Source organism: Sebastes fasciatus, chromosome 3 (genome assembly GCF_043250625.1).
Source record: "Sebastes fasciatus isolate fSebFas1 chromosome 3, fSebFas1.pri, whole genome shotgun sequence".
Lineage (NCBI taxonomy): Eukaryota > Metazoa > Chordata > Actinopteri > Perciformes > Sebastidae > Sebastes > Sebastes fasciatus.
Genome location: NC_133797.1, coordinates 37450314 through 37462552, shown reverse-complemented (window position 1 = coordinate 37462552; position 12239 = coordinate 37450314). Strand labels below are relative to the sequence as shown.

The 12239-nt window shown below is 34.8% G+C and overlaps 1 protein-coding gene across 2 annotated transcripts; it reads right to left on the bottom strand.

Moving 5' to 3' along the window:
• Positions 1 to 6022: 6022 nt before the first annotated feature.
• Positions 6023 to 11582, bottom strand: nsmce1 (NSE1 homolog, SMC5-SMC6 complex component). Of its 2 annotated transcripts, none has more exons than XM_074630799.1 (8): positions 11431 to 11582; positions 9774 to 9897; positions 9193 to 9314; positions 8548 to 8625; positions 7991 to 8137; positions 7487 to 7603; positions 6687 to 6813; positions 6023 to 6192 (listed from the first exon to the last, which is right to left on the bottom strand). In XM_074630799.1, the coding sequence occupies exons 2-8, from the start codon at positions 9889 to 9891 to the stop codon at positions 6158 to 6160; spliced, it is 744 nt and encodes a 247-aa protein (XP_074486900.1). In that variant the 5' UTR covers positions 9892 to 9897; positions 11431 to 11582; the 3' UTR covers positions 6023 to 6157. The 2 variants fall into 2 exon arrangements, with proteins under 2 accessions (XP_074486900.1, XP_074486901.1); XM_074630800.1 differs by lacking the exon at positions 11431 to 11582 and adding an exon at positions 11310 to 11405.
• Positions 11583 to 12239: the final 657 nt, after the last annotated feature.

The following is a 12239-nucleotide window of genomic DNA, read 5'->3' as shown; positions in this document are numbered from 1 at the left end:
AAGTATCTTATACATTTACTTGGAAGTTTGTGCTTTTATATTAAACTACATTTATTTGACAGCTTTACCGGCTATGGTAGGCCTAACACTTTAAGCCCCCCCTATTTAGCATTTGAAAATAGTATATAAACATTTAATAAATGTTCTATAACACACTATAAGTAAGCAGATATAAACATATTTCCCCAGTGGGTTTATAAATGTACAGCATTGTCAAGAATTAGAACCTATGAAGACATAGTTAATATTATTACAACAACAGTGTTTTACTAAATTGTCATTAATTATCTGTTTATACAACAGCCTAACATTTACATCCGCTTACAATTACATTACAGTGTGTTATGAACCAAATATTACATGCTTATATACTATTTATAAATGTTAACTTGGCTACTTTACAGATTCAGATTTTACAAACAAAATATAAAAATGATTAACTTGTAAAATAAGATGACATTTTAATTTTCAACAGTGCATGTACATTTTAATTAACATTAAAATTCTGCTTGCATATTCATGCATCAATAATAATATTCCCATAATATGATATATCTATAAATGATAAGCACTTTTACTGTTGATTCTTTGAGAACATTTTGCAGTTTTGTACTTTTTCCTAAGTAGCATTATGAATTGAGTGCTTTAACTTGTAATGGAGTATTTTTTTACATTGGGGTACTTTTACTTCAGTGAAAGATCTCAATAGTTCTTCCACCACTAGCTGCTCCTGTTGAGTGAAATATTCCCGCCCAAGCTGCTGTGCATTTGTAATACATGCAATGTAAATATTCTTGAAATGAGTAAATATTCTTGTGTATTATATTATTTTATACACATTTACCTGTATTTTCAATGTTGAATTTTGCACAGCTACATTTGCACATTTACTACCTCAATTATTTATTTATTTTATTAAAGAACAAAACATTGTATCTTACACACTTTGCTAATGTATATAGTGGGTTATTCTATGTTCATAATTTAGATTTTTTTTATGCTAGTTATGGTAGTCGGGTATATTTATAGTGAATTTCAATATTCTTTATATTCTGTATTCTATGGATATATTTCTCGAGTGTTGACATGTACATTGTATGTATTGTTCCTGTGCATTGCCTAGATAAACTGCTGCTGTAACACAATCATTTCCCAATTTGGGATCAATAAAGTACATCTATCTATCTATCTAATCTATCTCTCTACCTATCTATCTCTCTAGCTAAAGCTCTCCAGCTGCAAAACATGAGTTTGTAATGATGGACCGAAGGTCAAAGGCCAGCAGACACGGTGTAGCTCAGTTGCCTTTGACCTACTACCAGATATCCCGCGACCCAGATGACCTGAGGAATCTTCAAAGACATATTCAAGCATTTGTGTATCTCTGGCTTACTGACTGTTGAATCAAAGACGTCTTGCTGTGAGGAAGAGTTCGGTGGAGCAGCTTACCAAGGTTTTTTTTTTTTCTGTTTTGTTCTGTGGTGATGCGGTTCACCTCTCTCAGTGAAGGTGATGCATATGCAGAGGTGTGTGTCAAAGAGAAGTGGATATATTTTGGAGTATATATTCATATGTGTGTGTGTGAAGCGAGAGAAGAGAGAGAAGAGAGTGACGTGTGTGGAGAATGAGTGGGAAGAAGGAGCCAGGCTCGTCTACAGATTTAGATCAACCTTTTCATGGAAAGAGGACCCATGCTGTTTTCCTCTTTGGCCGTTCCTGACTGTATGAATTCATTATGCCTTTAGGGGAGCACTCGTCCAAAAATCAGCGCCGAACCCTCCCGCCCCCCTGCCAACCCATCAATTGGGCCTACATTTATTATTTTGACCTTTCCTTTGCGGGGGGAGTGACATCAAAGTGGATCCTCGACTAGTTCCTCTGTAAGGAGACGGAGGTGTCATCCTCACAGTGTGAGAGGCAGACTGCCGGCCTGCGCTGGTTTTTGTTGTCAGTGAAGAAGAGAGACGGAGTCTGGGTCAACATAATTAAAACGGGAATCAATTAGGCTGCGGTGCGTGGAAGGAAAACTGGGTGAAAGCAGGCATGTTAATGTGTGGGCTTGTTTGTTTGTGAACCTTTTGAGACATTCGGATGGTTTGATAATTCAAACTAATTAACATTTTAAATATATATTACTACTACTTCAACCTTACAAAATCATCATCAATCAATCAAACCTGTGATTATGTTTTTTATTTGTTTCTTTTACATTCAAATATTACTTTTTTATTAAATTAGATTCAACTTTATTGTCATTGCACATAGTACAAGTACAACGCAATGCAGTTTTGCATCTAACCAGAGTGCAAACTAGTAATGTGCTGATTAAGACAATATATGAGGATATATGTGGTGTATTTACATATATACAGATTGCAGTTAAGGTGCAAAGGATAGACATATGTTATATTCTGATGAATAAGAGTTAAGTATAAGTTGCACACTGATGAAATATTGTATACAAAATGTTGTGTAAGAATATTATAAAGAATAAATTACATATACAGGTGGAGTTATATTTATATCTATACACAGAGAGGTTATTTACATAGAGCTATATACATATGGGACTAAGTGAATATATATATATATAAGATGAATATTAGAGAATAGATTTTATATAAACGGGTGGAGTCATAAGTTATATATAAACAAAGAAGAGGTTTGTACAGATGACAATATGTCCATAGGGACTAAATGAATATTATATAGGATGAACATTACATATGAGAACGAGTTGTATGAATCTATATATAGATGAATAATGTATATAAAAGTAAATACAAAGAGAGAGAGTATGTGTGATATTGTTCTTGTTTATTTTTTGCACTGAAAAATCTACTCGACACCAGCTGAGTCATTTGTCATAATTTGTTATAAGATGTTATGTCACATGTTCCATACAAAGCATTAAAAAACAAATCAACCCACAATCTAAAACCAATGTCATTTTAACCCATTTGTGCCCAAAAAATATTTAATATAATAAGGAAAAAATCCCTCAACATTTGATCTGATTGGTTAAAAGTCTTGAATGAAAAATCACACTTTTATTATTAGTAAAAATTGCAGGATTTAAAAAATGAGGAAAAATGGTAACATTGTGTTTATCAAATGTTTTCCATATGATTTTTTTTTCTTTTACACTGCATATGTGTGCAGATCTTTGATATTCAACTTGTTATGTAGTTTCTGAGATAGGTTACAGACATTTTCTTATCATACTATATCTAGTATTTGAGCACATGGGGCGACTGTTTTGTCCTAAAATATACATAACAGTAGTTCCATGTGCCCAAAGACTAGATATAGTATGATCAGAAAACTCACTTTTCAGCCAAACGGTTTCACCGATCTTGAAATGTCTCCACATTTGTGATTCAGAAATGTCAGTTGCGGGTATAAATGGGTTAATGGTAATTTAAGGACCTTTTTTAGTAACTTGGAGGTCTAAAAAGTTTTCCTCGGATGTACTGCAAGAGAAACATCTCTGCTCCTGTAGATGCCCAAAGAGAGCACCAAAACTATTTTGCAGTAAATTGTTTCCAATCGGCAAAGTGAAAGTTTAGACATTTGAAGTTCAAAGGAGAGACCAAAATATCAAAAGAAAAGAAGTTATATTTCCACTCAATTTTACTTGGAGAAATTATTTAAATTGGTTCCTTTAATAATCATTTGATTACTATCACTATAACAGAAACAGAGTTCTCTCCCTAAAAAGTTGAATTTTGAGTCTTCCTGTCAGATTTGTAAACATGATGAAGTGTGACTCCGCAAGCTCCTAACTTCAAGTACCAACACTTCAACCAACTGTGGATTTGAAGATTTTTGTGTTGTTTTATTTGAGGCGGAGCGGCGACGATGTGGTTAAAGGGAAAAGAAGAACAGACGTTGTTCACTATAAACAATGTGAGCACAGTGCTTCCTCGTGTCTCCAGTGTTTTTATCACAGCCATCAACTTTTGCAGAGATAGTGGCACACGGACAAAAGGCATTTTATTTAAGGGAACTTGGGAACAATTTCCATACTAACAATACAAGATAATAGTGTTTGCTTAAACCATTGAGTTTCAGTTTTAGCCCTCCAAGGGGAAAAATTCTATTCTAAACCCTCGTTAAAATATGATTTATTATTGTCTTTTATTTTCTAAACAAAAACAAAACAAAAAGAGTCAAAATATTTTATTAGAGAAATCTGATTTGTTTGCGTTTTTTTTTTTTTTTTAAGTAAAAACTGTAATCTACTTTGAAATGAAATAAAAACATTTCCATTTAATAAAACTAGTATTTCCGATTGATGCTATACAACTGTCTGCTGAACATTTTGTAATTCATGTCATCACGAGCGCAGCAGTCACTGACTTTATTATTATTTTAATTGTAACCAGGACAGGCCACTCAGTACAGTATTTATTGTTTCAGGTATCTGGGTGACATACAACAGGAACTTAGGTAGAGAGGTTAAAATCAAAATGTAACATTAAGTGCGAGAGTATGAGATGAAATCCCAATTCACATATTGTGTTCATATAACAGAAATGTCTTTTTGTTCTTTGTCAAAGCTATTGCAGTGTTTTAAATCGATGTTAACTGCTTTACAACGAGGCCATCTAGTGTCTGATTAGCCTCATAACCGCTCCAGTAGAGACAGAGCCAACAACAACACAGGCTTTCTGTGTCCTGACTCGTAACAACTGTTCAGCTGAGTGTCAGGTCGACCACCGAACACGTTCACAGTGTGGTCGGTCTATTCATCATCAACAGATGGCAGCGTCACATCAGTGACAACAATGATCCCACATGGGACTGAATTTTCTTCATTAGATAACAGCACATTATAATCAGTAGATGTGAAATTAAATTATACATTAATAAATGTCTAATGAATGTTAAAAAAATATATATTTAGTATTTTTCATGCCAACAAATAAATTAGAATCAAGATGTAAATTGCAAGTTGTTGAAGATTTAGATATCACATTAAAATAATAATAATACACATGATATGTTATGAACCCATAAAGGTTTTGCTATGCACTACAGAAGGTTATGTTTAATGAATTATGTCTTAGCAAAACTTCTCGGTAACACTTCATATTACAGGTCTGCAAATTTCATGGTAATGAGGTGATAATTAGCAAGTAACCTATTTGAAATTTTCTCTGGAATTACTGCCAGATCACCCCAATATTGACCTCAAAATTCAATGAAAATTACTTTATTATAATTATATATAATAATTAATTTATAATTAATAAATGTATATAATTAATTATTTTATATTGTCTATTAACATTATTTAATAATTATATTCCCCTATTTCCCAATAGCTGGTAATTTATTTAATACATTTCCAGGAAAAGAATACAAAGTTAATTGATACGTTTATTTGTGTCTGATCAGAAGTGTCTTCTATTAGTTTTGGTTTTCCACCTCCGATGAAGAGCAGCTGCTTCTCAAGCCTAAGGGCCCTACTTTAACCATTATATGCTATTTTAGCATATGATTATTAAATCATGTTCATTTTTGATCCATTTTTAGGTAAATATTGAGGTAATTTGGCAGTAATTCAAATAGGTTACTTGCTAAGTATCACCTAATTACCATGAAATGTGCAGACCTGTAAAAGTGTTACCAACTTCTGTTAATCTAAAATACATAAGATAAGTAATTACATTATTAATGATGCAGGCTACCAATTTGATATAAATTCATAGTACATGAAGGATAGAATTGACAAATCAGGTAATAATCATGAATTATACATGTACAGATTCAGCAGGAATGCAAAACTAATGTCCAAACCATATCCACTTTATGAGACAAAAAAAGAGAAATGAAAGATGTCTTTTGTGTTCTTAATAATTGAGCTTAAAGTGTCATGTAGGAGGGAACAACACGGAAGGAAAATGACTGCAAGGACGGAAACAAGCATTCAGATGCAGATATGTTGTGTATAAATTTAGCATAACAAATTGCATTGGTTTTGTTTTTGAGTGTAAATAAACAGGATAAAAGACATTTCAGTGAACACACTCATTTATTTTTGTAAAAATAAATATAAAAACATTTATATTAACAGTTTGGTTTATTACAAAGTTCTGTAGAAAACAAAGAATTTGAAAAAAACCAAAAAATACATTTGCTGCTGAAGTCCTCATCTCCTGGACTGAGACGGGGGCCGTCTGACTTCTGTAATGAACAGAACAAATAATATGATGATGATGATAATACAAGTATTTTCTTTTTCTAGTCACTTAACATTCATACATCTATTCATTTTCAATGTATTTATTAATACATCTAAAGGAAGCCCAATATATTATGTGGTTTTAAAAGGTCAAATAAAAATAAAAAAGAACAAAAAGGTCAACATATTTCTAAAGGGATAGTGTAATCCTTTTTCATGCATTCATCTTATATAAACAATTTAGACAATTCAAGCAGTAGATCAGTATATTGTACCACATTTCTTATTATTATTATTCTTATTATTAATAATTATTTTACAAAAATCAAAATATGTGATTTTTGAAAAGCAAAACATCCTGGGAACGGATCTAGAAGGTGGCAGTTCTTTTTAGAAAGTATGTAGTAAATGTATGTGGACTTTTAAATTTGCATTTATGTAATTATAGCAGGTCTAATATGTGTGTAAACGACATCTATAAATAAACAATAAATACCAGGGATTTCATGTGGCCAAAAGTCATCACATGCTGGACACCGCGGTTCTGATCTTCCTTTAAAGTATCTGGCCACACATGGGTTGTGTATTTTTATTCCACATGTAGGATTCTCACAAATTTGGCACTGAAAAAAAGAAAAAAAGAAATCAGATCAGATTAATACGATGAGCAAACTAATTTTGTTTGTCACACATTAACTGAACTAAAGCAAAAATTAAATAGAACAGAAACTGACAAAAAAAAGCACCAAGACACATCACAATTACATAATCTTACTGTATCCGTTTGTACGGCAGAAACACATAAAATCATATTATTAAAAAAGTGAATTGTTGGCCGATCACATAGTCAAGAGCAAGTCTGACCAAGTGATTTGCTTCTTCACACTATAATCATAATTACTTTTGCTCCTCTGACTCTTATCTCCAGACAGCTTCAAATAGTACAATTATATAATTTTATTTATTTATTTAATTAATCAAAACATTTGATTTCAGGCTTTTATAGTCACATTTTAAAAATGAGATATCTGTAATCTGTAAATGACAAAATTGCTGGTATGGATATTTTTATTGGTAACAATTATTAATGTCATTATGTAACTATGGAAGCCTGCTTTCAAATAAATAATATTTCTCCCAAACACGTAGCATTTCACTATCTTAAGGTAGTGATTTCATGAAATTAGTAGTATCGAGAGATTCTAAATGACAGATTGTAATAACTGATTTCTAATTAACTTCATTCACACAGGATATAACGTTTATACAAAACAGACAAACAGAGTAAACATTTACCTGGAAAGCAATGTTGCGACAGATGTGGCAAACTTTGGTCTGCTCCTGATACATTGCGCGAATGTATGGCTCCATCTCTATAATACATCTGGTGGACAAAGTGTATTCACCCCGTTTCTGCATTTAATGAGCAGAAATCAATTACAAATCAAATAAACCAACCGAGAGCAAGATGTGGTCAAATACTACAGCAAAGAGGCTGGTCAAATTACATCTGGTTAGTCGACTTAGAGAATATTCTTCTTCTCATATTACTTTTTATATTCTTGTTATGCACCGATCTTAAACAATATTTTACCGAAAGATAGTCAGACTATGTTGAATTGCTTGATAAAAGTGTTCCCAACTGACACAAAATGCGATAAAAGTGATTAAATCGCTCTAAAAAAACAACACTGATTTCTGTCCACACAAAAAGGGTTAGAAGTTAGTAGAAAATGGAGCAGAAAGAACCTGAACCTAAATTTGATTTTGACATCCTGGTGGAGACACACTGTGTTTTACCTCACTGAGCCATTTGTCCTGCACGAGTCGGTTCAAGAGGTGCTCCGTCTCGCTCTTCTTCAGCTTTTTGGTGGTCAGGGTGTCTGCGCTGTTCAGAATATCAGTGGAGGAGGCCTTGCCATTCTCAGAGCCCACGATCAGGTCCATCTGAATCACAACAGCTCAAGTTAGTCATGACAAACTGAAGAAGACAAACAGATGTGTATTTTAATAGGAACAATCAAACTGATGTGGGTGTACGGACCCTTTCTGACTGAAGCCAACGGTCACTCAGCTCTGTCTGTCTTTTCCTTATTGCAGTGACGTTGTATTTGGGGTGGTGGAAGATTGATTTTGTTTAATTTAATTGTTCAATGGTGACGTGGGATATTGGAGATGTATGTTACTACAAAGGTAGCATTTTATTACAAGGCTGTTGTACTGGTTTGCATAACAATATACAGGGGTATCTATTTTATCAGGTCACACAGTGTAAATAACAATACTGGGCAAGACCAGAGCTGAAAGAGTGTACAAAATGTTGATATGCAAGATTTCCTTCTGTGAGTTTAACTCACCGTTTTCCTGAACAGCTCCAGCTCATTGTCAGCATAATCTGACGACATCCTGGTGACATCAGTCTCAGTCATGTTCACCTGGACAGGATTAAAAGAAAACAGCGGTTAACAATGCCTCCTAGTGGTTTAACATACTTGTAATGCAGACAGCTTTCTTCTGACATTACAGGTTTACAAATCCATTCATCAATTTGCAACTATTTTCAAATTTCATACATCTTTTACCCTTCCCAACTGAAAAACTACTCAAACTGAGTAATGTGTGTGTTCGCCAAAATGCCCACTAGATGGCAGTATTAGAGCACAAACGGCAACCTGTTGAATTTTGAGTAGGTTGGTGAGAGAGGAAAGAATTTGGTGCTGATTAGTTTTAATATCTAATCATTTTAATTGGTCAAATACTGTAGCAACACCTGAAAGACCACTGATAGCTTTCTTTGATTAAATTGAGTCTTTGTGCATGTTTGACTTTGCAGAACATGCAGGCAAAGCAACGTTTCTCGTCTCTGTGTACTGTCACTACACAGGTTCTATTGCTGTGGCACTCACTACCTCGAATCACAAACCAAAACTCTTTAAAATAATCACTAATTAGGAAAACAGGCCTGACAGTGCAGGCTCTGTACAGGAATTAAACTCACTAACCAAAGCATAGAACTGGTGACCGCTGTCTTCAGACATCCCTTTTCTAATCTGCATGAACAAGGGCTGCAGCCTTGAGTTGATGGCATCAATGAAATCATCCAGTTTGTCAGGGCTGTGTTGTGCTGAAAACAAAAAGAAAGAAAGAAAGATCAAGTTTGTTAGTATCAAGAAGACTTATTTCTAACTCTCATATTTGTCCTGTCTCCTCACATTATTTCATGTGCTTTTGTTTTAGATTAGATTTAACTGGATGGGCTGATATCATCAAATAATTCCTTTATTGTGGAGATTTCTGTCTACTTTAACATTTTCAGAATCAATTGGAAGGCAAAGTATATGCCCAAAACGTACATGTTCCCAGAAAGTTGTGTTCATGAAGTTTATATACACTTAAAATGGTCCATGTAAAAGACAATAGAAACATTGAGTTGAACGTCAAAGGTGACAATGATCAAAATAGACTTTAGTTCTGTTGTCAATCACGGATCTGCTATAAATCTTGTGTCCTAATACAGAGGTGAACATATACAATATATTCTGGATCGATCAGTAACTGATTATATGTATATAAAATAACTCACTGTTGTGGGTTACACAACAATATTGATAGAGCGCCCTCGCCCCTTGTTCATCAACGATGCCACTGGCCATCATGGTCTGTAGGAACCGTCGATGGCTGTCTCCCATCTGTTTTGACATGATGATCTAGACAATCAGAAAACAGATGCTCACAGTCTTAAACTTAATATATATTGGGAAAGTTATACTGTTAAAGGGACTGTTTTGTAACTTCTTACACGTATAAATCACCCGGGTCTGTGTCCCATGCGCGCTCGCATATGCGTGCTCAGTGTGGCTACGCTATTCAGATTCAGACTCTAACACAAACTACACGGAAGCACCAAAACAGCAAAGTTATATCTAGTGAAGCACGTCTTGCAAAACAGTGTTGGCCGCGGTCGGAGGACGCGGGGGAGACAGTAGCTTTGGTCTCCAGGACCGGAGTCTCTGCTGTACTCTGCTCCTCTGCCTGCCTGCCTTCACTCAGCTCGCTCCACTCTCAGGTGCATGCGCGCACACGCCACACTGCAGAAGAGTTCGTAGCTCTGAGAATATCTAGTGAATGTGGACGTTTGTGCAGAAATAACTGCTTCAGCTCCTCCAGACCAACAGAGGTTTCCCGTGTCTTGTGAAGTGACGGGGCTCTGCAGCGAGAAACGTTACCGTCTCCGACAGGGTGCCGTGTCTCCCTCTGGCCGTGGTCGGGAGGCTGAAGCAGGAAAAGCCAACACTAGTATTAGCATTGATTCATGGCGAGACCTTCGTCTGGTCAGCTAACATTACTGCCAAGCAGGTGAAACTTAGAGTATATATTTGAGTGATGTTTGTTCATGTCTATTTAGAGCGAGCAAGCGCGAGCAACATGACGCTGACTTTCGTTGACTTAACGGCCACAGGTGTCGCTGTTAACAAGCATTTCTGATTCTTACAAACAGTCCCTTTAAAATATATTGAGAAAGTTGAGGAAAGTGCTTTGAACCCAACAATTGCATTGTTATCGAATGATGCACATAGAGACCACAAATCCCCCATCAACCCCCCCCAACTGCATGACCCAAAAAAATGTAAGAGCTGAAATACTTTGTTAGAAAAGCAGGAAGCTCAACTGTAATACTGTGAAAAGTGGAAGAGGAAATTAGACAGAAAGTAGTTTTTGGGTGGAATTAACTTTTAGAATTATAAGTATTTGGGTGGAACAAACCTTTAATACTGTAAGTGCTTGGACAGAAGTTAGACGAAGTAGTATTTGGATGAAATTAATCTTTAAAACTGTAAGTCGTTAGAGAGAAAGTGGTATAAATATGTAAGTAAGTATAAATAGTATAAACAATATAAGATATAGCACCAATGTCCTGAAAGAGCTGAATATGTTGGTAGCTGAAGAATGGTGTATGTAGCTCAAAGTATGCAGAAGTCCAAAAAACGTACAGAAGAAATAGAAGAAGAAACCTTAGAAGAAAACACTTATATTAGTAACTAACTGAGCTAGCTAACGTTCATGCTACACACAACCGTTAGTTAAGCTAAGCTAAGCTAACCGTTAACTGTTTACTAACCTAACTATAACAAGGTGTCAGTTATTTACGGTTTAGTTTGACGGCGGCTCAAATGTTGAATAATATTTAGAAGTAACAAGCTTGTAAAAACAAACAATAAGTCGTGAAGAAGTTTACAAACCAACTCCTGAGATCAACGTGAGCGCCTCTTGTTGTTGTTTTTCCTCCGTGACGACTTCCGGTAGTTGGCCAAGAAGAGTGAAAAAAGAGGAGCTATCATGCGTCATCATCACTTTATATTTATACTGTATAACGCATGCGCAGTCTGCACTCACCGAAATTGAGCTGCTCCAGTTACACTGCGCATGCGTGATACCCAAAGCTCAAAGACCGTGTCCTAACCTCTTTCTATAGGCATGTGTATATGTCTATAGTTGGCATGTGTTGTTTAATTAGCACCACCTGCAGCTCTGGAGGAAACATCACCATGGTGTCACACAACTACACATTTTTTTTTTCTATTTTTATATCTCAATTCCTCTCCAAACACTGAACAATATGAGGGCTGAAAGTAACAACAATTAATTGATAAAAATGGAGATGATGAAATTATCTAGTGATTTGATTAATTTAAAGACGATTTGAATAAAACAGTCATGATATGATGAAAACAGAGACATGTTCCAGCATCTTTACGGTCTTACATTCATCATTCATCATTCACTACACAAAATTGTCATTTATCATTTAAGGAAAGTGGCCTCAAAGGTGGGAGTAACAAAAAATAATTGAAGAAAAGGGAAGTGATGAAAATGAATGTGAATTGAAAAATAGAGTGATAAATTGTCAATTGATTTGATAAACTTGATAGACATCGGCTTTAAATTAATCAAATCAAAAAATTCAAAATTGGCAAAAACGAATAGATTAGACATTTCAAATTTATTCCAATTGTTTTTTGTTTTTTATTAATCTTTTCCTTTCCTTACA

Coding starts and splice junctions, on each gene's coding strand:
- nsmce1 (XM_074630799.1), bottom strand. CDS start 9,891: ATGTCAAAACAGATGGGAGACAGCCATCGACGGTTCCTACAGACCATG. Junction 8,138..8,547: donor TGGAGCTGTTCAGGAAAACG/GTGAGTTAAACT, acceptor GTTGTGATTCAG/ATGGACCTGATCGTGGGCTC. Junction 6,814..7,486: donor GTCGCAACATTGCTTTCCAG/GTAAATGTTTAC, acceptor TCTTTTTTTCAG/TGCCAAATTTGTGAGAATCC.